The sequence below is a fragment of the Halichoerus grypus genome, chromosome 9 (assembly GCF_964656455.1).
Source record: "Halichoerus grypus chromosome 9, mHalGry1.hap1.1, whole genome shotgun sequence".
In the NCBI taxonomy this organism is placed as follows: Eukaryota; Metazoa; Chordata; class Mammalia; order Carnivora; family Phocidae; genus Halichoerus; species Halichoerus grypus.
In genome coordinates this window covers 7,649,848-7,676,371 of record NC_135720.1, presented here as the reverse complement: position 1 = coordinate 7,676,371, position 26,524 = coordinate 7,649,848, and the positions used below count along the sequence as shown (strand labels likewise).

Sequence of the window (26,524 nt, the reverse complement as noted above, 5' to 3'; positions counted from 1 at the left end):
ACTCATTTTTGTCCGAATCCCATAAACAGCAGAAGCTGCACCCCGGCTCTGCCCGTGCGGTATTCGCGTTGTCTGGGCTCCGAGCAGAAGCCATCACACACGTTACTCCCTTGTGAGTTCCACTGGTGCAAATAGAGGAGAAAGACCGCATTGCTGAGGAGGGGACGTAGTCATAGAAAAGTTTTACAAAGAGTTCTTAAAAGAAGCTTCAAGTAGTTTAAATTTGAGGTCACTTAATACGTTCCTGAGTATTTTCTTTGCTTTCTGTCTTTCATAGGCAAGAGCGCACGTTGGGAGATTCAGCTTGCAAGAATTCTGAGTCTGATCCAGAGGACTTTTCAGATGAAACCAATACGGAGAACCTTTATGGCACCTCTCCCCCGAGCACACCTCGGCAGATGAAACGCATGTCTGCCAAGCACCAGAGGAATAGCGTGGGGAGGCCTGCCAGTCGATCTGGTTTGAAAGGTGAGTCTGGTACTGGCACTTTTGATACATAATGTGTGTAATCCTTTCTACGATAATGTTTTTCTTTTTATCTTATATTTGATTTTAATGCTGCTTTTAAATTTCATTTCTTAATTTTTGAATTACCATCAGCAGTATTGTTAATAAAGGAGAAAATAATTCTCCAGAGATAGAAAGGTTTGTCCTGAGTAATTGTTGAAGCCGATGGTGTGAGGCATTTGTATTTCCTTTGGTGAGTGGAAGAGGTCAAGTGTGCATGAACCCGTGCACTCACCTGAGATGGCTGCTGGTATATGAGCGAGCTGGCTTTTTTTATTCTTTGAGTCCCTAGCTTTTGTCTTCCAGACATGATGTAGTGGGCAGTGTGGGAGCAGCGGAGCCAGGCTTCCCTAACCAGTCTGTGCCCTGTGCTCTCTGTCAGTGACCCTGGTGCTGCCCTAAGTGTGTACAGCCCGCCTCATGGCTAAAGCACAGTGCGTGGATGGTACCCCACACCCAGTCACCATGGACAGAACTTCTGTTCTACTTTTCTCTTTGTTTGGAATCTCAGAGCCCAGATAATGTTCTGTTCCTAGAAGCTGGGAGTGTTTTCTGTTTTCGTTTCATACTTCCTCCAGCGTGTCACAGCTGTTCTTTCCTGAGGTAGATAAATCAAATCGTGCTGACCTGCTGCCTCCTTGTTCCCTACTTTCTGGCTTAGATCCTCAGGTCACCGAAGCCTTATGGTTTTAGACTTCTGCTATTAATTTCAGCAAGCCACTTGTCCTAAAACTGATCTCATAGCTTTTTGGAATTCATTCGTCTCTTGCTGCACAAAGTATAGATTTTATTCTTTATTTTATCTGAGAAATTCCCCCTGTCACATGCTGTCCCTTACTGACATCAAGTTCATGCCCATTTCTCCCTTTCTTTGGCCCGTGTTCTTCCTTTCTGTTTGGCCAGATTCCCCTTCCCACACGTATCTTCCACACGTTGACCTCTTGTGGTTGTAAGGTGGCAGGTTCACTCTGTGTCCCTGTTGGAGCCCTTCCTCAAGAAAGAAGGCAGGCAGGAGAAACGGATTTTGTTGTATTTATTTGCTTGGGTGAAATCTTGCCCCAGGAAGAATTCCTAAGCAGTAATAGTCTTTCTTTTCCACTGGGAAGGTGATTTTTTTGCTTTCTTTTTTTATTTTAAGGAGTTTTAAAATTTTCAAATTAATTAATTATTTTTAAAATAAATATTTACAAAAATATTTTAAAGATTTTATTTTAGAGGGAGAGAGAGTGTGTGCACACGGGTGGCAGGAGGAGCAGAGGGAGAGGGACAAGCAGACTCCATGCTGAGCGTGGAGCCGATGTGGGGCCCGACCCCACGATCCTGAGATCATGACCGGAGCCAAGATCAGGAGTCAGATGCTTAACCAACCGAGCCACCCAGGCGCCCCAGGACTTTTTTATTTTTATGTTATCTCTACCCAATATGGGGCTCAAATTTATAATCCCAAGATCAAGAGTCACATGTTCTACTGACTGAGCCAGCCACGCCCCCTGATTTTTTGCTTTATTTACACTAGGATGTTGACCTGTGACCTGTACTGATTACCCCCTCAGAAACTTAATAGCTTTCCATTGCAGTTTATCATCTTTAAAATCAATCTTTATTCATTTTCTCAAAGATGTCTATAGAAATTCCTTATCCAAAACAGGTGTCGCTGAAGTAGCATCTACTGAATCAATGTTAGTTAATACAGTTTTGCTTCGAGCTGGTGAAACTGAGAAGATGCCAATAGCACATCTGCTTTTTCGTCACTTATTGATCCATGCTATTTTAGGATAGGAGTTGAGGGCATAATTCTCACATTTTATAGATTGAGAAACTGAGGTCTAGCGTTTTTAAAGCAGCTTGAGGCCAGAAGGCTTGAGATAGGGACAGGACTATTTTTAGAAATAGTTCTCCTGGTACTCGATTTGGACTTTTTCCTAGTATAAGCAGTAGATGTTAAGCTTACCTGCATGCAGTACTTGAGTTAACTCTACTGCCTCACTGATCAGTCAGAAAACCAGTCACTAGATTTTTTTTTTAAAAAGATTTATTTATTTGAGAGAGAGAGAGAAAGAGTGGGCGCTTGTGTTCATGGGGCGGGGAGGGGCAGAGGGAGAGAGAAACGTAAGCAGACCCCGTGCTGAGTGCAGAGCCTGACGCATGGCTCCATCTCAGGACCCTGAGATCACCACCTGAGCCGAGACTAAGAGTCGAACACTTAACCGACTGCGTCACCCAGGTGCCCCCAGTCACTGGCTCTTTGTTGAGTGCCTACTGTCCTTCCGGGGTGTGTGGGAAATAGAAGATGGAAGTTTGTCTCTTTTCCTTCAATTTCTTTCAACTGTTTATTTCATAAAATTACAGAATCTTAGATCTGGAAGGGGTCTTAGAGACCACTTATTCCAGTTCCTGCCGTTTTTCAGGTAAAGGAATGGATGGCCATACATCTTTTGACTTGTACCTGTCTAACAGCAGACCTAGGAAACCAAAATCCTTAAAAATGTATTCTTTTTTTCTTATTGTAAAAGATTACGTGTTATAGGAAATTTAGAAACTACAGACAAAAAGAAAGAGAAATACCTGTAAACCCAATATAGAGAAATAATACCTGTTACCCTCTGTGGTGAAAGCCCCATCTCGTGTGGGAAGCATGCAGGCAGGCCGCGCAGGCTCACGCGGTGGAGCTGGGCTGAGGGCTGGTGAGGAGCGGCTGCTGTGGGTGGCCACAGCAGGGGGTGGGACGCCGTGGGGCTCGAAGACTTGTGGAACAAGTGACATTTGTGCTATGACCTGAAGGCTGAGGCCGGGAGACCCATATTTCAAACTAGTGTGTGATTCATGATAATATATTGGTCCCTTAGTATTTTCAAGAGCTTTTAGAATTAGTTAGGTTGGTCAGATTTATTTTAAAAGCTTTCCAAGGAAATATGAACTGGTGCATTCTTTCTTTCTCACTGCCACAAGCAAAGGCTCTCTGAATCATACCATTCACTTTAGAACTGCAGTCCAAGTTGGACTCATCTTTTTAATAAATGTCACCAATAATATTTGCATTTTTCTGGTTATCTATTGCTGTGTAACAAACCACCCCAAAACTTAGTGGCATGAAAGAACAACCATTTTATTGTGCTCATGATTCTGTGGGCCACATATTTAGGCAGGTCACAGCTTGTCTCAAACCCATTGTGTCTGGAGCTTTAGCTGGAACGGCTCAGTTGGCTGGAGATGTTGTCATGGCCTGAATAGGGCCCTAAGTGTGAGCTTTCAGTTCTTCTCCATGTGGTGTCTGCTGAGTCTTTGTGGTCCAAGATGGCTCCTTTACTCACATGTCTGGCATCTGGGCTGAGAGCTGGCCGGCATTGTTTTTGTTTTCCCCACATGACCTTCCACGTGGCTATCCTGGGATTCTTCACAGCATACTTGTTCCTGGGTAATTAGAATTCTTACGTGGCAGTTAGCTCCCCTAGAGCAAGTGTCATGAGAGAGCAAGGTGAAAGTTGTAAGGGTTCTTAGCTTAGGAAGTCACATAACATCACTTCTGCTGCATGCTTTGGCCACACAGGGCCACCAGGAGTCAGTGTGGGAGGGGACCACCCAGGGCATTTCAGCAGCAGGAGGTGTGGTTGTGGGCTGTAAGGGACTAGCTCCTACCTGCATTTGATATAAAGCTTTGGGGAATTAGTGTCCGGTCATTCATACTGTCTTTATGCCTCCAGCCCCTCTCCTTTTGTAAATGCAGACAACATCATAAGCATTCCTGAAGGACTAGAAGGACACAGAAAGGTAACTGAGGGCACTATGTTGCAAGGAGGTGAGAGTAACCATTATTTTTTTTTTTTTTTTAAGTAATGGTAGCCATTGTCATGAACTGATTATATGGATATGAGTCTTTAAATACTTTTATTATTATAGGCTCAGAGTAACTACTGCTAATCTACAGTAGTAACTAACTACTATAGATTTATTTTTTATAATTGGAAATTCAGTCCCAGGCCACTTTCTAACCAACTGGCTGTAAATCGAGAGTTCCCATGAGACCCTCTTCAGTTTCCATAATTTGCTAGAACTGTTCACAGAACTCAGAAACACACTTTACTTGTGTTTATGATTTATTATAAAGGACTCAGGAATAGCCAAATGGAAGAGATGCATGGGGCAAGGTGTGGGGGGTGACATGAACCCTCCGGGTCCTGCTGGCATTAGCCTCCCACTGCCTAGATGTGTTCACCAGCCTGGAAACTCATCACATTTCCTTGTTAAAGAGTTTTTAGAGAGTTTAATCTTCAGACTGCCCCCCTCCAACACCTTTCTGGGAGGTCAGGGTGGTGGCGGGGGGGGGGGGGGGGTGCTGAAAGTTCCAGCCCACTAATTATTTGCTCCTTCTGTGACCAGCCCCATTCTGAAGCTATCCAGGAGCACCCTTTAAGTCACCTCATTAGTATAAAAATAGATGTGATTGAAAGGGGCTCCTTATGAATAATAAAAGATGCTCCTATCACTCAGGAAATTCCAAGAGCTTTTAGCAGTTCTGTGCCAGGATCCTGGACAAAACCCAAATATATTTCTTACTATACCTCAGTGAGCAACTGCTAGCAAAGGTATGAGGAGATGGCAGCTTTGATACAAGGCTAATGGGAGTGTAAATTGTCTCAATCCTTGGGGGAGGGTAATTTGTTAATACAATCAAGTTGTGGTTGGTTATGTCCTTGACCCTGCAAATCCACTACTGGGAGTAGACTTTGAGAGTAGACTTTTAGAGAAGTTCCTGCAAATGGGCACAACAAATCCTGCAAAAAGATTCATTGTGTCATTCATTGTTTGTGATTTCCAAGCATAATATACAGTTGTATAACCACCAAGCAGGGTAATTCAAAACAAGTGTCTGTCATCGTGGTTGTCTGAGCTGCCGGGGGACTTAGGAGAGAGGAGACCTGCAGGGAGGTGAAGGACATAGGTGAGGTCGCCTTTGTTGGGATGGGATGGCGGTGGGGGTGGGGTGTGAAGGATGAAAGAGCCGAGGTTGCCATTGTTGGGGCGGGATGGCGGGGTAGGGGGGTGAAGGGCAAAGGCGAGGTCGCCATTGTCGAGATGGGATGTGGGTGTGAAGAATGAAGGTGAGGTTGTCATTGTTGCAGCGTTTTATTTCTTGCTTTATGTTGGTGGACTCTCAAATGATTGCCAGTTTAGAAGTTTACAAAAAGATATTTTATCTAATTTTTGCATTTCCCTGGGAATGTTAAAGACATTTTTGTTTTTAAAACATGAACTTCTGCTTTTAGAAGCTCTGATAAATATGATAGCAATGTTATGATGTCTAAGTGTGAACAGGTAGTTCCTTTTTACCTAAAAAAAGGCAGCTATGTGACATCCTGACTGATGTAACCTACCAGTTAAGCTCTTGAATTAGCTCACTGACCAGGCCTAATTTCATACTTTGATGAGTAGCAGGAATTAATTATTGTACTTTTGGATAATGGTAAATAACTGCCAAATTATAGCAATTAAGATTTTAATAATTTTTGGACAATAATTAGTCATATATAGCTGTTCTTAAGATTGGTTTAAGGGAGAGATAGTCAAACTATCTCATCCTTAAATTTTTGTGCCTTTTAATATAGCAGAAGGAAGTAAATCTAGTTCATCTCACAGTTTAAATAGGTTAAATAAGAATTAAAATACTCAAGCCACGTCCTTTTCAGAATGAATCTGCCTTGTAATCAGTATCAGTTCCATTTTGCTAGCAATATTATAATATACTGCAATAGCCAAATTATAGAGATAGAACGAGTATCTTAAGATATTTATATCAGAATTTGAACTTATGTGCATACACATGTATACACATACTGATTTCCCTATCATAAATATCTCAAAGTATATGTGTATGTGTGTGTATAAGTCTGTGTTTTTGCTAACAGTAGTAAGATTAGCAACGTGTTTTTGAGAGTATAATACTGCTGTAAAATTGAGCTGATAAAATGGTTACAAGTCAAATTCAGTCTGTAGAGTTCACCCTTGAACAATGCCGGGGTGAGGGTTTGATGGCCAGCTCCCTGCAGAGTCAAAAATTGGTGTATAACTTTTGACTCCCCAACGACTTAACTTCTAATAGCTTACTGTTGACCAGAAGCCTTACCGTGACATAATTAGTTGAATAACACATATTTTGTATATGTATTATGTACTGTATTCTTACAATGTAGTAAGCTAGAGAAAATAAATTTTTATTTATTTTATTATTATTATTTAGAGAGGGCCAGGGAGGGGCAGAGGGAGAGAGAATTTGAAGCAGCCTCCATGCCTAGTGTGGAGCCCATTGCAGGGCTTGATCTCACAACCCTGAGATCATGAGCTGCACCTAAATCAAGAGTCAGATGCTTCACTGACTGAGCCACCCAGGCACCCTGAAAAGGAAATGTTTTTAAGAAAATCTAAGAGAAAATACATTTACGGTATATATCAAAAAAAATCTGTGTATAAGTGGACCTGTGCAGTTCAAACCCTTGTTGTTCAATGGGTCAACTATATAGTCAGTCACATGATTTGTTCATTGTTAACTAGAGTGGACCTAAATCTGTATTTCAGCTCTTTAGTCTAAACTCAGCCTGCTAGTCAAAGTTCTGTTTCAGACTCTCCATATACAGTCTCACTGTTGCATCCATACTCTCTTCTTGCCTTTGTGTCTCTTCATGCTCTTCTTCTCTGGCTTAAAAGATACTCTTGACTTCTTGCTACCCTTGTTTGAGCTCTGTCCATTCTTCAGAGCCCCCAGTCAAGGGGGCTTTGTAGTGGTGTTATTTAAAGTCTTTACAGATTAGTTACCCGCTATAATCTGCCGTTTATGACACTCAGTGTCTAACCTTTCCTTGGGCAGTTAGTACTGGTCTGTGAGCACCTGTGACAGGTGTTAACAGTGGTGTGATGACACGAACATGGGTTAGATCCCTGTCCTAATATTTACCATCTGTTGATGTTCCATGGTAGTCTTCATCACATTGCTGTTGTGAAGATTATGACAGTCTGTGTACAGCTCCTACTTGAAGATAAGGGGGTTGACTAAAGCAGTGTTTCCCAAAAATGTGCCATTCTAGCCGGGTTGAATCAGAGACACTGGGAGTGGGCTCAGGAGTCTGCATTTTAGCAAGAACCTAAGTGATTCTTAATGTTGACTGATATTTGAGAACCATGAATTTGATCTCTAAGCCCCTGCAGATTGCTGACATTGCTTGGACAGGACATCATTGCTCTAATGACCATCTCACACTTAAAGGTAAAGAGCAGCCATCTGTTTATGCTTACTCACTTGAGAGCTTGAGGAAGGCCCGTGTGTTGAATATGGATAGTACTCATATGGGAGAGCAGAAGTATTTCAAGGACTTGATAAAAAATACATTTTATACATATTCTAAGGAGCCAGTTCTAGATATGGATGGTGGGAAAATTCAGTTGAATCTGTCATATCTCTTTAAACTAGTGAACCATATTGCTTGTTATTGGTTGCTTTTGGTTTCATTATAAAATTTTTTTTCTTTTCCTTTCATGTGCTTCTGATGAGGCAGGAATTATTGGTGATTGGCCAAAGGAAAAAGTAACTACTTTGGAAGATCGCTATAACTGCACTAACCAAATCGCACCAGTTAATTTACAGCCACTCAGGAGATCAGATGTCCCATTAGTCTTACTGAAGTTATTATGAACTAGTTTTATAATACTATAATGAGAACTTGTCATGTAATACATTCTACTTTTGATTTATTCTCCTTTTCAGAAGCTGTTTGTATTTGACTTTTTATTAATTGCAAAGGGATTTAGTATTAAAAGAAAACTAGATGTAGAAACAAACTTGTCCATTATTAATGGGCTTTCAAGTTATTATTAAAAGTTTTACACTCATGTCAGATTGGGTACAGACAGAATATAAAGTGCTTGGGAATAAAAACTGTGTCTCAGCTTATAGATTTCTTTTCACCCCCAACACTGTAGTACTTCGCAATCTCCCTTAACTGACAGGTCCCTTATGGTTTCATAGAGGACTACCTGGTCACTGATTGCTAGGAAATACTCTTGTGTTTCCTTTGTCCATCACAAATATATTATTTGAAAAGTATAGCTACTGATAAAATAAATAGATTGATTTTTTTTCATGGTAGCTAGACTAGGGATTTAGTCTATTTTAAAAGTTTAAATTACATCATTTTAAAACACGATGATGTATCAGTTTCCATTTGTGTATTTTTTTCAAAACCAACTTGATTTTTTGTTTTGAAAAAAAAAAAAAAAAACAACTCTTATGTTCCATCTTGTGCCTTTCCCTATTTGCTTTTCTTTACACACATTGTAAATCCAAATAAGCCATTGCTTTATGTAAACACAAAATTTTTAAAAATTGTATAATATACCATTTTGTATGCTGTGAGGTAAGCTTAACAAGATTTGTATGTAATCTGCAAAAATTAGTTTCTTAGGCTACTAAAATTTGATTCTTCTTATACTGAAAAATGGGACTATGGCATTTTTTTTCCCTGTTGAGTCCTTTTAATTATTGAAATAAAGATCAAGGCTGAGAAGTTTTATCTTTTAATATTTTCATGCTTTGAATATTAGCTTCCTAGAAAATATAGCATAGTTTTGGGCATAATGTTTATAGCCCAGTCTTCTGGAGTTAGGAAAAACTATCCTAGCTACTCTCAGTTAACCTTTTGTTTTCCTTAGAATCTTTAAATCATGGATTAGAAGAACATTTATGAGTTATATAAGCCAAGTAATACGTTTTCACTGTTCACTATTACTTTCAAATTATAAATGGTATGCAAACATTCTCTGGCCATTATCAATAATGTTATTCTATATCATTTTATAAAGTTTTGTTAGGATCCTAAATCCTAAGCTAAAAAAATTGTTTTTTTGTTGCATAAATATTTGATTTCTTTGATTCAAAACCATTTATTTGGATGTATGTACCAATACAGCATTCTCTTCTAGGTCTGCATTGCTTCTCTTCTGTACACATTTCTTGGATGTTCTTATGTATTCTATTCTCCTGGTATTAAATAACGTGTGTATATACTGATGACTTCCAAATCTGTATCTTTGGATTTCTCTCCTGAGCTCAAGACCCACATTACTTACCTACAGATATCACCAACATAGCTGTCCCATAGACCCCTCAAATTTAGTGTATTAAAAACTAAACTCATTATCTTTACCTCTAGCCTTAAACAGTGATACCATGTATGTCATTTTGTGTTTCACAGTGACAAAGTATAGTATCAGTTCCTATCTTGAAAAATAAAATATAGTGGAGTTAAATTTGGAAGCACTTGTTAGCTTTGCTTTCAAATAACCATTGTTTTACCAAGTAGAGATGAATGGTATGTATGTGCTATGTCAATAAAGGTATGAAGAACACAGAGAAAACATCGAAGAGGAGACAAAGGCCGGGCTTGGGCAAATTTTTTATGAATGAATATTGATAGGCATTTGTAGCTAGAAACAAAATTATGAAGAAATTTTTTTGAATGGATTGCATAAAATGTTTTAAGACCTTTAGAAATAAGATAGATTATGGGGCGCCTGGGTGGCTCAGTCGTTAAGTATCTGCCTTCGGCTCAGGTCATGATCCCAGCATCCTGGGATCAAGCCCCGCATCAGGCTCCCTGCTCGGTGGGAAGCCTGCTTCTTCCTCTCCCACTCCCCCTGCTTGTGTTTCCTCTCTAGCTGTGTCTCCCTCTGTCAAATAAGTAAATAAAATCTTTTTTTTTTTTAAAGAAGTAAGATAGATTAAAACTACAGATAAAAATTCGATCATTTAAAAATATTGGTAATTAAAAAGTAATAATAGCCGTTTTTATATTAAAATGTAGCAAAAATCCCTATAGGCAGATAAAATCCTTTTTGATGGACCATAAAGGAAATTAGTGCGCATGCATGCCTGTAGGGGAGGGGAAGGGGCAGGGGGAGAGGGAGAAACAGAATCCTAAGCAGGCTGTATGCCCAGAGCGGGAACCCAATATGGGGCTCAGTCTCATGACCCTAAGATCATGACCTGAGCAGAAATCAAGAGTCAGATGCTTAACTGACTGAGCTACCCAGGTGCCCCTAAAATTCTTCTTTTAAAACTATTTTAATTTAAATTGATTAGAAGGTAAATTGGTTTTATTTATTTATTTTTATTTTTTATTTTTTTAAAGATTTTTATTTATTTATTTGACAGAGAGAGACACAGCGAGAGAGGGAACACAAGCAGGGGGAGTGGGAGAGGGAGAAGCAGGCTTCCCGCGGAGCAGGGTGCCCGATGTGGGGCTCGATCCCAGGACCCTGGGATCATGACCTGAGTTGAAGGCCGACGCTTAAAGACTGCGCCACCCAGGTGCCCCGGTAAATTGGTTTTAAACAGGATTTCTTTAGTGAATTGATTTTGCGTATATTAGTTTGTAACCCATATAAATATACCCTATTTCACCACATCTAAGGCATACTATAATATATTTTAAGAAAAAAAATGCTTGTTACAATTGATGACACAGTGTGATTTTTAAAAAAAATTTTTTTTTTTTTTTATTTGAGAGAGAGAGCAAGAGAGAGAGCACAAGCAGGGAGAGTGGGAGAGGGAGAAGCAGGCTCCCCACTGAGCAGGAAGCCCGATGCGGGGCTTGATCCCAGGATCCTGAGATCATGACCTGAGCTGAAGGCAGACGCTTAACTGACTGAGCCACCCAGGTGCCCCGACACAGTGTGTTTTTATACTTAGAATTTTTATTTTTTATTTACTGAAAGAGCCCTTTTTTATACTTCTTGATATTTAGATACAGGATTTAAAAAACTATTTGTTACTTATGTTGTGTGTGTGTGTTATAATATATATATTTTATATATATAAAAGAAAAAGTAAAACGTATTAGTGAGTATGTTTCTAAAACTTAATCATATCATCAGTTATAAAACATATTTTAATTTCAGAGATGTTAAAATACAGAATGTGTGACCTGGATTCAGTGACACGAAGTATATCTTGGGTGTGGAGGGGAGACTGGAATGGGGTTTTAGGTTTGGCCATTAGCCGTATATGAAGTGGAAGCGAAGATTACGCAGGGAGGGGGAAAGTAAGGCAGAGGAGATCGAAGAGTGGAACTCTGAGAAACAGCGTTTTCTGGAGTGAGCCAGGTTCCAAGGAGGAAATTTAAAAAGGAGTGACTTGGGAAGTAGAAAAGAACCCAGAGACTGTTTTATCTAGAAAGCAACAGGATGAAGGGATTTCGGTAAGGCAGAGGTGGTTAATAGTGGCAGAAATGCCAAACAGGAAGGAAGGGGGGTGTGTGTTCATTTCAAAGCTTGGGAGGAAAATTAATAGCACTTTCTATAATTGTTTGACGAGAAAGTGTGATATTTACTTTCTTTGCTTTAATTTTGAATGATTTTATATGCCAGTTGAGGCAAATGGTACTGAATTATTCTGTATGTCTTCAGTTTTGTTAATGCTAAATTTAAAATGTTATTGTTCATTTGTGGGAAAGAAGAAACCAAGGAGTAGAGTAAATTAACATTTTTACCTATTATCTGTCTTTCATTTTTTTATGAGAATAATCTGAAAGTGCTTAAAGATTCTTTGCTCAGTCTATTTCATTTTACTAATGAGAGAAGTGACCCAGGAGGGGTGTCTGGGTGGCTCAGTCAGTTAAGCGTCTGCTTTCAGCTCAGGTCGTAATCCCAGGGTCCTGGGATGAGCCCCATGTCGGGCTCCCCGCTCAGCGGAGAGCCTGCTTCTCCCTCTCCCTCTGCCTTCTGCTCTGCCTACTTGTGCTCTATCTCTCTGTCAAATAAATAAACTCTTAAAAAAAAAAAAAGTGACCCAGGAAACTTAACGCGGTCTGCTCCAAGTTAGTAAGTTCAGTTCACCGCGGAGGCAGGGATGGGATGTGTTGTGTTTTTGTTTTTGGTTTTTTTTTTTAAGATACTTATTTATTTATTTATTTATTTATTTATTTGACAGAGACAAAGACAGTGAGAGAGGGAACATGAGCAGGGGGAGTGGGAGAGGGAGAAGCAGGCCTCCTGCTGAGCAGGGAGCCTGATGCGGGGCTCGATCCCAGGACCCTGGGATCATGACCTGAGCCGAAGGCAGGGGCTTAACCGACTGAGCCACTCAGGTGCCTGGATGTGTTTTCTAAATCATGGTTCTATCAGGTCTGCTGTGCTGCTTTTCCCTTCTTAAGTCCAAGGCGATTAACTTGTGGTGAGTTCGGGTAACTGCATTTCTAGTGTAGAGGAATGGCTTGTTTTAGATTTGTAGTGGAGAATATTAGAGAGCATAGCAAGTATAATAAAGCAGGGAAAATGGATAAAATCTTTTTGGAAATTTAGAGAGAAATGTGTATATTTTGAATCTTTTAATTTTCAGCATATGGTTATGATCTTTTTCTCCAGTAACAGCTTGAAAAATAAGTATATGTGAATATCAGTTTTATTGAAGATATTGAGAGTAGCTTCATGTTTTAGAGTTAACACAATGATCTGTTTATTTCTTTTTAATAGAAAAAATGAATGCACCAAACCAGCCTCCCCACAAAGACACTGGGAAAACTGTGGAGAATGTGGAAGAATACAGCTATAAGCAGGAGAAGAAGATCCGAGCAGCTCTTAGGACAACAGAGCGTGATCATAAGAAAAATGTGCAGTGCTCGTTCATGTTGGACTCAGTGGGTGGGTCTTTGCCCAAAAAATCAATTCCAGATGTGGATCTTAATAAGCCTTACCTCAGTCTTGGCTGCAGCAACGCTAAGCTTCCGGTATCCGTGCCCATGCCTATAGCCAGAACTGCGCGCCAGACTTCTAGGACTGACTGTCCAGCAGATCGCTTAAAGTTTTTTGAGACTTTACGACTTCTGCTAAAGCTTACCTCAGTCTCCAAGAAGAAGGACAGGGAGCAAAGAGGACAGGAAAATACGTCTGCTTTCTGGTTTAACCGATCTAATGAACTGATCTGGTTAGAGCTACAAGCCTGGCATGCAGGACGGACCATTAATGACCAGGACCTCTTTTTATATACAGCCCGTCAAGCCATCCCAGATATTATCAACGAAATCCTTACTTTCAAAGTTAATTATGGGAGCTTTGCCTTTGTTAGAAATGGAGCTAGTTTTAATGGTACTTCAGTAGAAGGGCAGTGCAGAGCCCCTCATGGAACAAATATGGTGGGTTATTCAGCATATCATGAGCATCTCCAACGCCAGAGGGTGTCGTTTGAGCAGGTAAAGCGGATAATGGAGTTACTGGAGTACATAGAAGCACTTTATCCATCGTTGCAGGCTCTTCAGAAGGACTATGAAAAATATGCTGCAAAAGACTTCCAGGACAGGGTGCAGGCACTCTGTTTGTGGTTAAACATCACAAAGGACTTAAATCAGAAGTTAAGGATTATGGGCACTGTTTTGGGCATCAAGAATTTATCAGACATTGGCTGGCCAGTGTTTGAAATCCCTTCTCCTCGATCATCCAAAGGCAATGAGCCAGAAGATGAGGGTGATGACACAGAAGGGGACTTGAAAGAGCTGGAAAGTAGCGCGGATGAGAGTGAAGAAGAACAGCTCTCAGGTCCAAGGGCACTGGAACCCACAGAGCCCACTGACAGCAGTTTCAACGTCCATTCGCAGGATTGCGTGCCTAAGAAGCTTGAGAGGCTTGAGTCTGAGGACGACCCTGTTGGCTGGGGAGCACCAGACTGCAGTACAGAAGCAGGCTTTAGTAGACATTGTCTGACTTCTATTTATAGACCATTTGTAGACAAAGCACTGAAGCAAATGGGGTTAAGAAAGTTAATTTTAAGACTTCACAAGCTGATGGACGGTTCCTTGCAGAGGGCACGCGTAGCCCTGGTAAAGAGTGACCGTCCAGTGGAGGTAGGTTTCTGGTAGGCGTTAGTATGGTCTTGTCCTCAGTTCCATTCTTACAGTGTGCTGTGGTGGTTATTACGTCCTTTCGTAGTTTTGATATTTTTAAGGTGTAAGTGGTAGTTACTGTAACTTGCAGATTTAAACATTTCTGTAAAGCACTGTGATAAATGCGGAAATGGATCTATGAAAACTGTATGAAGTTTAGTGAATTAAGTGTAAGGTGGTGTGTGGAGGAAAAAAATCCAGCCATATAAATATAGGATGGAGAAGGACAGGCTAGGTATAAATAAAGAGGGAAGAAAGCCACAATCATGGGTGACCACAGGCTGAATATGAGTCAGTAAAAAGCCAACATGATGCTAAAATATTTTTAAATGAATATGGCATCCAGGGTCATGGATACGGTTCTTTCTCTATTCTTTGCAATAGCTTGTTCCCTTTTTGAGTAGCATGTCCAGTTTTTGGCCACTGTATTTTAAACCAATAAAAACAGATACTACACATGATTTTAGCCAAAAGACCTGTGAGTTGTAGAGAAATGTAAGAATGTAAGAATGATCAAATGATCTTTTTTTTTTTTTTTAAAGATTTTATTTATTTATTTGACAGAGAGAGAGACAGCGAGAGAGGGAACACAAGCAGGGGGAGTGGGAGAGGGAGAAGCAGGCTTCCCGCTGAGCAGGGAGCCCGATGCGGGGCTCGATCCCAGGACCCTGGGATCATGACCTGAGCCGAAGGCAGACGCTTAACGACTGAGCCACCCAGGAGCCCCGAATGATCAAATGATCTTATTTGGCAAAGTTAACGATTAGCATAGATGATAGAATTTTAAGGAAAGTCTTAGTTATCAAATCCACATTTTGATATGTGAAGATTTCTGTGAGAGGAATATGCCTCCTAGAAAAAGCAGTTTGAAAACAGTGCAAATTTTGTTTTGATAGCTTCATGTCTCAGAAATTCTTTACTGTTAAGGGTGGTCAAACTAGAAAGGGGGACACTGTTGGATACCGTTTTTGAGAGGAAGAAGAGCAATTTTTCTCTTGTGGTGAGTTTGCATGTTCATCTGGCTAAAGGCAAAAGCACCCAGATCTTTGAGTTCCTTTATACCTGTCTCTGGTTGTCATTTTCAATTTTAGTAGTTATTTACATACATACGTGTACCTTTTATTTTTATTTTTTAAATTTCAGTTTACTGCACAGTCTGGCTGGCTTTGGAGTGAGAGGTGATACAATCGAAGGCATTTTCTTTATGATGGGAAACACTGGAAGAGAACCTCAGTTCATAAGATTTTTATTTTTCATGAACTAGACCATGAACCCTAGGAGAACGGGTCAGACATTCACATCATACAGAAAGATGTTTGCAAAAGGAATCTGTACTTTGTAGCAATAAGAAGTTAGTTTACTTTGAGTATTATTTTAATTACAAGTCTTAAAAGTGAATTTATATATGAGATCCTGTTTTTTTTCCTTAAGATTTTTTTATTTACTTGAGAGAGAGAAAGAGAGCACATGAGCAGGGGGGAGGGGCAGAGGCAGAGAGAGAAGCAGACTCCCTGCTGATCAGGGTGCCCGATTCAGGATTTGTTCCCAGGACCCTGGGATCAATGAGATCTTCTTTGAACAGTATTTTAACTCTGAATGATTTTTTATGTACATCTTTTTATTAAAGCAAATGACTGTTTTCCCATTTAGTCCAAAATAACTACTTTATACAATTTTTTTTTTATAGTGCAGGTTTCAAAATCAGTCGAACAAAACTAGATACGGAATACGGATCTGCCATATACTTCAGATGGTGAATGACTTACTTTGATCTAGGTTTTTGGCTGGAGTGGTTCAGTTCCAGGGAGGACACATGTGGGCAAGACAGGGTCGATGATTGATTTTTATTGTGAAACACTATTTTTGAAGTAATATGAATGAAACATCTCTGGCAGTATTACCTTATCTCTGATTCAGTAGATTTCATGAGAGAGAGGGACTCATGATAAAGGCCCTGGGAGGCATGTGGGGGCTTCTTAAAACTGCTTTAAACTCCCAACCCCAAATTCTTTTCCTGTTCCCTGAGAACCATTTGTGACAATGAACTGTCCCTACTAATGGTAGAGCTTTGCATCCCTTAGATGTGTTGGAACAAGAAGAAGATTGGGAATGAGTGCACTACATTTTCTATTAGAACTCAAGTTGAAAACAGATGATGAACTATGGTAGCCCATACTTTTGAATTCCTGTCAATGTTGTATTCCTTCGGTTTGACCAGTTGAGATTTAACTGCAAAGGTTATCCTTATAGAAAAGAAGAGTCATACAAATTCAAAGCTCATAAAGTGTGTAAATTAAAGACTGTTAGAATTACTTGCAGATTGTTTGCTTTTCAAAACAAAAATGAAGTACAGAAGCCCTTGTTTGAAGTTTTGTTTTATAAAATGTTGTGTTTGTCAGATAACAAAAGAGTAACCAAGAGCTGAAGTAGAATTTCAGTCCAAACTAATAAAAGATGAGGCTTCAACATTATAATGAACTCAGTGGGAAAGTAAGACTTATTTTTATTTCCATTTCAGGAACATAATTTCTGGAAGGGGAGGTGTATGTGTGTGTATGTATATGAATGTATGTAGACTTCCTTCTGGGTTTTAGTCTTTGACTAAGTATGTTGGAGAAAGAGCCACAGTTTTTGAAATCAAGTAGCTGGATTCCATTCCTTGGTGTGGGTCTTTCTCACCACATGGCTTTGTAAATGACTTAATCTTTCTGATCCTAAATCATCGCATCTGTAAAATGGCTATAATACATTCCTACCTACCTCACAGGGTTGTTGTGAGGCTTTAAAAAGGTATTTGTATAAATGGTAAAATACTATAGAAGCCAAATATAAACTATTAATTTTTAGAAGCTTTGTTAATTTTTTTTTCTTTTGAAGCTAACTGTAAGTCAATATGGGCCAGACTATTCTATATGTTTATTTTTAAAATGTATTTAACCTTTTAATTTCTGCCAAATACTCCTGCATTTGAAGGACATACGTTTTAAGCAGTGTATAGGCTTTAGGTTTAAAGACAGTTTTATTTTCATTCTTGATAGAAGCGTCTTGACCAGTGGGCACCACAGAATGTACCCAATACATATCTTCTATGTTGCAATGTTTTTTTGGCTTATGTGATAATAGTAATGAATATAGTTGAAGGATTTCTTGTCTATATCTTTATATTTTTATGCTTTATGATTAAGTTACTTGTGATTAGTGTTTATAAATAACATATGATCTTATATTTAATTCCCCTTGGCTTATAAACATGCTTTTATAAAGCAATTTTTCTCTAAAATTTTATTATATTTTAAAATCTTTAAATTTAAAAACTTGTAATCTTGGGATGATTCTGGATTTTTGGAAAACTTGCAAAGATAGTACAGAGTTTTCATATGTTCCTTATGCAGCTTCCTCTAATACTGGCATCTTAACTTTACTTTGCTATATTTGTCAAAATTAGTATATTAACATTGGTGTAAGATACTGTTAACTAAACTGTGGGCATTATTTGGATTTCTGTTTTTGTGCTACTGTCCCCTTTCTGTTCCAGGACCCAGTCAAGGACGCCACCTTGCTCTTAGTCGTGTCTTCTCAGTCTCCTCTGATCTGTGTAGTTGCTCAGTCTTCCCTTGGTTTCGCGATCTGGACGGCTTGTAGAACAGTCTCTGAATTTGGGTTTGTCTGGTGTTTTATCAAGATGAGACTGGGGGCTTGGGCTGGGCAGAAATGCCACAGAGTTGAAGCGCTCCCCATGGCATTGTATTGTCCCTGGTGATATTAACCTGGGTTCCTCGGTGAAGGTGTTGTCTGCGGGGTTCCTCCACAAGTTATCAGTTTTCCCTTTCCCTGCTGTACTCTTGGATGTGAGTTACTAGATGCAGCCCACATTCACGGGGAGGGCAATGAGTCTCCACCTCTAGGAGTAGGAAGTATCTACATGTAGTATTTGGAATTTTTCTGTATGAAAGATTTACCTCTTCCCTCCCATTTATTTATCTCAGTGGGAAGTCATAAATATTTATTTTTTCTTTGGGTTATAATCCAGTAGTATTGTTCTTTATTTTGTTGCTCAAATTGTTCCTTCTTTAGCCACTGTAACTCTTTCAGTTGGCTTCTGTGTCCTTTTGACATGCCTGCATCTTTTTTTGTATTGTTTTGCTTTTTGAGCAGTTTCTTACTCTATGGCATCATCCTTTATTTTTCCTGTTGCACTCCTGAAATCAGCCATTTCCCCGAGGAGCTCTGGTTCATTTTATTGGAGGATGTTATTTAGAAATGAAGATCTGGGCACTGGATGTTACTGTTGGGGTGTTATTGCTTCCAGGACCATTCAGTGGTAGAGTTAGAAAATATAGGAATGTCTTTCACCCATTGTGTATGCACAGCTCGGTAGTTACTTCTCTATCGATTCTCCTTGCTTACCCATCTGTCTGTCTATCTGTGAGAAATAAACATGAGTTCACACTGATGTCTCACGCCTAAGCCAGCATCACCAATTTCATCCTAGTCTTCCTCTCCTGCTTATTTGTAATTTTTTCTCTTGTGGTGAGAAACCTGGCTCCCATTACTACAGTTATTTACATATTTGTGCAGCCAGAGTATACACGTAAAGTAGTTTCAGAATTGCTAACCGGGACCCCTGTGAGGAATAAATTTGGCAACTAGAGTATAGCATTTCAGTACAGTTCTTTTTATTTTTAGTCTTAGAGAGTCACCACAGAATTTTCCAGAGTTAGCTAGGTCAGCACCTTTTTCCTTCACCCTCTTCAGTGAGGTCATATCATTCATTTGTAATATAGTGGTTCACTTAATCTCAGTCTGCATTCCGTCCTGGGATTCCCCAGTGTTCTAGTTGATTTTTTTAAGTTTGCCATAAAGTTTACTTTTTGTGTTGTACAGTCCTTTGGGTTTTGTGCATTTAAAATGTTAAATACCCATAAAATATTTGAGCCATAGGTTGTGATATGGTTATTTTATGCTCCTTCCTTTTAGCTTTACCATATGAAATTTATACATTTTCAGAAGAAGAGGCAGATAAAATTTTTACTTAATGTAGTGTATAAAAAAGTATAGTTGCCTGACTGATTGCATGTTATCATGCATATTACCTCAGATCCTAAGGAAAAGTTTTGGTTATTTTATAAATTACTTTCCTTTGAATTAGAAATGATGATGTGATTATTATAAGTTTAATGGCCAATAAAATATTGTTTGTTTTATGATCCAAGAATAATTATGCTAATTTTTTCCTGTAAGCGCAACAAACCCTGAAGAGGTTGCCTTCTGTATTCAGAGTGGACAACGGCTGTAGAAACTAGGATATAAAATTAACAACAGTCACCATTTATCAAGTCTTCCGCATGCTAGGCACAACAACAAAATGAAGTGGTGGTGTTAATTCTCTATCTTTCAAATAAGGAGAGTAGGTAACTTGCCCCAAATCACAGGAGCTGTAGATTGTTGGAGGAATTCAAATCCAGGATTCTGGGATACCAGACTTTAAACTGTGCTAATGGTGTCCAAACCTGGCTCCGCACCAGCATTATCCAGGGAGCTTTTGAAAATTCATGTACCTAATGCCCTCTTTGGATATAGGGCAAATCAGAGTCTCTTGGGGTGGGACGTGAGCGCTGCCATTCTTAACAGACCTCCAACGTGCTTCCTCTGTAGCTGGACCAGCACCAGTGCAATTCTGGGTAAGCCCATTGGAAACACTAAGTAGGCTACAGCACTCGCCCACCCCCGCCTTTCAGATTAGTGTTCATTAATACAGTTATTATAGTTAATTGTTTTATTTGCTTCAGTCATCACCTGTCTGATTTCATTAGTAAAGTTACACGGACTTTGTCATTGAGTAAGTGGCAAGCTGATAAGCACATTCTTGCTCATTTGCCTTTAGGTTTTCTGTTTCCTTTTTTTTTTTTTTTTTTAAGATTTTATTTATTTATTTGACAGAGAGAGACACAGCGAGAGAGGAAGCACAAGCAGGGGGAGTGGGAGAGGGAGAAGCAGGCTTCCCACTGAGCAGGGAGCCCGATGCGGGGCTCGATCCCAGGACCCTGGGACCACGACCTGAGCCGAAGGCAGACGCTTAATGACTGAGCCACCCAGGTGCCCCTAGGTTTTCTGTTTTCTAAAAGCACACTTACTTGAGGGGAAATAGGAAGTTGTTCTGTGTTATTTTTGACTGCAGTGAGCCAACGGAGTCAAACCTGATGTAAGACGGAGACGATCAGAGGACAGAGCTCACAGCTCGCAGCGGAGAACTGCATCCCGTGAAGACAAGCACAGCAGCAGCGAGACTAATAGCTAGCATTAACTGAGTACTTGCTGTGTGGAGGCGGGTCGGTCAAGTGACGTGGTCACGGTTGGGTGTATCCCGTGGGGCAGAGCCAGGGTGTGAACGCAGAACTGCCTATAAATCTGTGCTCTTCACCATTACAGTATGCTGCCCCTTGAAGTCGTATTTTGTCCCACCTAGTGCTTGGGTATTTTTTGACGTAATGGCTAGCATTTGAAAATAAGATTTCACGTGAAATTCTGGATTTTTTTGCTTTCCTTAAAATACTGAGAGGAAGTCTGTCAACCCTGGGCCCACATTCCCACATGATAGCATCTGGCGGGCTCCGATGGACCACAGTGCCCGTTGTTTCTTTCTCTCTTACCGTCACCCTTCCCTAGCCCCCCATTGACATCACCCACCTGGCCCTGTAGGCATTTCAGTTTGTGATACAACCCCTGGTGTAGAATCATAGAAACTTTTGAAGGGTAACAAAAAGTTGATCCTTGAACAACACGGGGGTTAGATGTGCTGATCCCTTGCACCGTTGAAAATATGTGTATGATGTTTGACTTCCCCACAACTTAACTACTAATAGCCTCCTGTTGACTGGAAGCCTTGTTGATAACCTTAACAGTCAATTAGCATATATTTTATATGTTACATGTACTATATATTATAATAAAGTAAGCAAGAGAAAAAAATGTTATTGAGAAAATCATAAGAGAAGATACATTCACAGTACTGTACTGTATTTTATAAAAAAAAATCCACGTCTAAGTGGACCCACATAGTTCAAACTTGTGCTGTTCAAGGGTCAACTGTATTTTGATCTGTTCCTTTATTTTATAAAACAATACACTTTCTTTTTTTTTTTACTTATTTATTGAATGTGTATATAAAGAAACAAAGTTGCTGCTTATCTTGTAGTCTGGCTCAGAGTAGTAATTCTTTGGTTTGCATCTTTCAGACTTTTTTGTGCTTATATAAATACATATCTTTGTTATGTAATACAGGTAATTTTTAAAAAAGTTTTCATTTAAATTCCCGTTAGTTAACATACAGTGTAATGTTAGTGTCAGGTGTACCATATAGTGATTCAGCACTTCCACACCCAGTGCTCATCATGACTAGTGCTCTCTTTTTTAAAAGTGATAATGCTGTATTTATTCTATGACTGATAGGGTTGTTCCCCACCCCACCCCCCACTCTTTTCTTTGGATTAGTCCCCATATTGGTATATGTAGCTCTACTTCAGTTCCAATTAACTACTACATGGGATGCCATCATAGGAATGAATCATTTTACTCTTTTCTTTAAATCCCACCGTCTGCCTCTGGCAACCGTCAGTCTGCTCTCTGTATCTCTGAGTTCAGTTTTGTTTTATTTTGTTTTTAGATTTCGCCTACAGGTAGTATCATATGGTATTTGTCTTTCTCTGTCTGACTTATTTCACTTAGCAAAATGTCCTCAAGATCCATCCTTGTCACAAATGGCAGGATTTCCTTCTTTTTTCGGTGACTGAGTAAGCTTCCTTTTTATGTACATGTAAAATCTCACACCATCGATAGACACTTAGGTTTTTCCGTATCTTGCCTACCGTACATAATGCTGCAGTGAACACAGCGGGTGCACATTTCTTTTTGCGTTAGTGTTTTCCTTTTCTTTGGATAAATACACTGAAGTGGAATTGCTAGATCATACGGTAGGTCTGTTTTTAATTTTTGAGGAACTTCTGTACTGTTTTCCATAGTGGCTGCATCAGTTTACATTCCCACCAACAGTGCACAAACATTTCCTTTTCTCCACATCTTTACCAACACTTGTGACTTCTTTTTGATAATAGCCATTCACTGAGGGTGAGGTGATATCTTATTTTGTGTGTGTGTGTGTGTGTGTGTGTGTGTGTGTGTGTGTAGATTTATTTATTTATTTATTCATTTTGAGAGAGAGAGTAGTGCACGCATGAGCTAAAGGGGCAGAGGGAGAGGGAAAGATTCTCAAGCAGACTGTGTGCTTGGGGTCCGATCTCACAACCCTGACATCATGACCTGAGCTGAAACCAAGAGTCGGATGCTCAACTGACGGTGCCACCCAGGTGCCCCCCTTATTGTGGTTTTGATTTGCATTTCCCTAATGATTATAACCATTTCACTCTTAATGGGCACTTAATTTTTTTCCTTTATAAGTGGTGTAGCCACAAATACTGTGCACATTCCCCTTTACGAACTTCATTGTTTTGTAAGAATGGTTAATTGAAATGGAAATATGGGGTCATTGGGTATACATATTTAAATCTTTGATAGATATTGCGAAGCTGGTCTTCAGAATGGCTGTACTAATGTATACTTTACCCAGTGGTGTAGGAGAAATCCCATTTGTCCTCATTTTTACAACCATGATCAGTAAAAACTATAATTTCATGTTAATCTTAATTCTTTTCATTTTTAGTGACATTCAGCTGTTGTCAAGTTTATAGGCCACATGCATGTCTTCTTTGTATTTTCTTTTATTCATTTTGTTCATTTTCTATTGGGTTTTTTATTATAGTGTTGACCTGTTGGAGCTATTTTTATTTTATAGATATTATTCATTTTTTATTATGGCTGTAAATTGTCTTTAACTTGTTTATGTTTTTCACTAGATAGAAATTTAAAATTTTTATTTTAGTCTTGATCACCTTATTTTGTGTGTAGTCAGAGATTATAAAACCTTCTATATTTTTCCCCTTATTTTTACATACTTCAAAAATTTTTGTTATGGAAAATTATTAAACCCGTGCAAAAGTAGACAATAATATTATGAATCCCTTTGAATCTGTATCCCAGCACACTGATTATCAACTCATGGTCAGTACCTCTAGCCACTCGACACCTTCTTCCATCACTTTGAAGAAAACCTCAGGTGTCATCATATTTTATCCTTAAATAGTTCAGGATGTTTCTCTGAAGGATTTGGGCTTGTTCTAGAAATGTACCACAGTACCATTATCACACCTAAAACATAGCATTAACTCCCTTGATCATCAAAGATCAAATTAGTGTTCATATTTTGATTGTGTCATAGTTATCTTGACTTTCTTTAAAAAATATTGTGCAATTTAAGTCAGTTTTCAAATAATCATACAAGGTAAGAGTTCATTATATTTTTTCCCCCCACAGATTTTATTTATGTATTTATTTGAGAGAGAGAGAGAGTTCTTGAGCGGTGGGGAGGGGCAGAGAGAGAGGGAGAGGGGATCTCAAGCAGACTCCGCATTGAGCGCGGAGCCTGATACGGGGATTGATCCCACAGCCTGAGATCATGACCTGAGCCGAAACCATGAGTTAAGGCTTAACTGACTGAGCCCCACAGGTGTCCCCAGTTCATTATATTTCTTAAGTCTTTTTTAATCTGTAGCTCCCCTCCCTTTTTTTTTTTTGCCATGTATTTATTGAAGAACCTGGACCTTTTATCCTATAGAGATTCTCCTACAGTCTGAATTGTGACTGTGCCTACAGTTGTCCTTTTTGCTTGTTTCCTTTTTCTCTGTGTTCTGTGTAAACTGACTGTAAAAACTAGTGGCTTGATTAGATTCAGGATTTCTTGATTGATTGGTTGATTGATGGTGTTAATACTGCTTCATGGGGACACATATAATGTATGTCTCTTTGAGACATTAGCAGCTAATGATCATAGATCGCTTACTTCAGTAAGGATTGAGAAGTGATATTTCTAATTCTCTTTTCTTCTTATTAGCTTAATTATCAGCTGCATTAAGTAGATATTGCTACAAAGAGAAACCTTCCTCAATCATTATTTGGTCACCCAGTGGAATAATTGAACAGAAGTGACAGGGTGAATATGCTTGAGTCGTTCCCTTTTCTTTACCCTTTTTTTAAAAAATGAGTTGGTTTATTGGTGACCAATTAGTGTTTTTTTATTAATATGATTTTGAACTCATGAATTTAAACCTGTTTGATATTTTTCTTTTTTTTTTTTTTTTTAGATTTATTTATTTATTTATTTATTTGAGAGAGAGAGAATGAGAGAGAGCACATGAGAGGGGGGAGGGTGAGAGGGAGAAGCAGACTCCCCGCCGAGCAGGGAGCCCGATGCGGGACTCGATCCAGGGACTCCAGGATCATGACCTGAGCCGAAGGCAGTTGCTTAACCAACTGAGCCACCCAGGCGCCCCAATATTTTTCAACCCATCGAAATCATTATTGTAATCCGTTGAAGTAATTATAATAATTGATGTTCCCATTGTCCCATTTTGGACAATGGGAACATATTCAAGTTGGCTGAAGTCCTTTTATCACAGCCCTAGTGAGTAGTGTTTCATAACTTCGATAGCTGATATAAGAAGCTGTTTTAAGCTTGTATTGTACATCTGCTTGAGATTGGGAATCTTGATTTATCTTCAGGGAATCCTTGTTCCTTTTGTTGGGAAATAGTGTTCAAGGACTACAGTACCGGCATTGCTCATTGTAACGGAAATGGTCGATCGTTGTTTTAGTTCTCTTCAGGAGAAAAAACACACAGAAATACACAAAAATACATCCCAATTTCATACTGACAATTCAAAATCAGGATTTTAAAATCTCTTTTGACTTTTCTTCTACACTGAAAAAATTTGAGGTGATAACAGAATGATGGCATGAGAATATCAGAGTAGTAGATTATTAGAATATGCTGACTATATTCCAGAATACATACACAATAATCTCAGAATAGTACCATCAGCAATATGATTACTGAAAAAGTGTAAGTTTCCCCCCCCCTCCATCCTTAGGGATAGACCCTTTGGGATATACCACCAAATTACTGTGTTTTTTCAAGACACCTGAATAATTCTTCTCACGATTATGCCACTAACTAGACATATAGTTAGAATCTCTTCTTTTTTTGGTTGTGTATTTAAAATAACAGCTTTATTGAGACAGAATTCATAAACCATGAAATTCACCATTTTGAAGTGTTCACTTCAGTGGTTTTTACTATATTCAGAGTTGTATAACCACCACCACTGGCTATTTTTAGAACATATTCAGCATTCCCAAGAGAAGCCCTGTCCCCTTCAGCTGCCACCTCCACAGTCCTTCCGCTCATCCTCTCAGCCCTGAGCAACCACTTACCTGCTTTCTGTTTCTTTATATTTGCCTGTTCTGGACATTTCATATAAATGGAATCATATATGTGGTCTTTTGTGACTGGCTGCTTTCAGTTGGCATCATGTCTTCAAGGCTCATCCACTCTGTAGTGTCTATCAGTACTTCATTCCTCTTGATGGCTGCGTGATACTCCACTGTGCGGATACGCCACATCTTATTTCTCCATTCATAGATCTTTTATTTTTTTATTTTTAGGTATTGCTTTTTAAACTTAACTTTGCAAGAATTATGTAAAATACTTGGTTTTAAGAGAAAATCTATGGAATAATATATTTTCAAGGGAATCTGGTTTCCCTGATAAACATGAGCTTTAAAAGAAGCTGTTTTATTCTTCCATTTTTTAATATAAGCTGTGTATGCAATTTTCTTTACTTACTTTTAATATATGACCACTTTATTTTTACCCCTTAAGGTTATATTAATATTCATACCCTTATTGCTCTCCCCTGCCCCAACATTTTTTGGTTGTTATTTGTTGGTTCTCCACCATGAGGATATTGGAATTGTCCTTTTCTTTTATCTGGGTTTTCATTTGAAGTGATTTTCTTTTACTTCCAGTGAAATGCTATGATATTGCATATGCCCTCGGCTTTCTCCCGGGGTTTGGTAGTTGTGGTGTATCTGCAGTATGGCCATTATGGACCTAACTTTCTCCCTTACGTTCTCACCTCCTTTTAGCC

At 39.2% G+C, this 26,524-nt stretch overlaps 1 protein-coding gene across 6 annotated transcripts in view; it reads left to right on the top strand.

Moving 5' to 3' along the window:
* The window catches only part of MAP3K4 (mitogen-activated protein kinase kinase kinase 4), a 113,765-nt gene that overhangs the window by 39,570 nt on the left and 47,671 nt on the right, over nt 1-26,524 (top strand). For all 6 annotated transcript variants that reach the window (XM_078054499.1, XM_078054498.1, XM_078054496.1 and 3 more), the window contains exons 2-3: nt 278-468; nt 13,024-14,387. In XM_078054499.1, the coding sequence (XP_077910625.1) occupies nt 278-468; nt 13,024-14,387 (1,555 nt within the window). The remainder of the gene's footprint in view (nt 1-277; nt 469-13,023; nt 14,388-26,524) is intronic.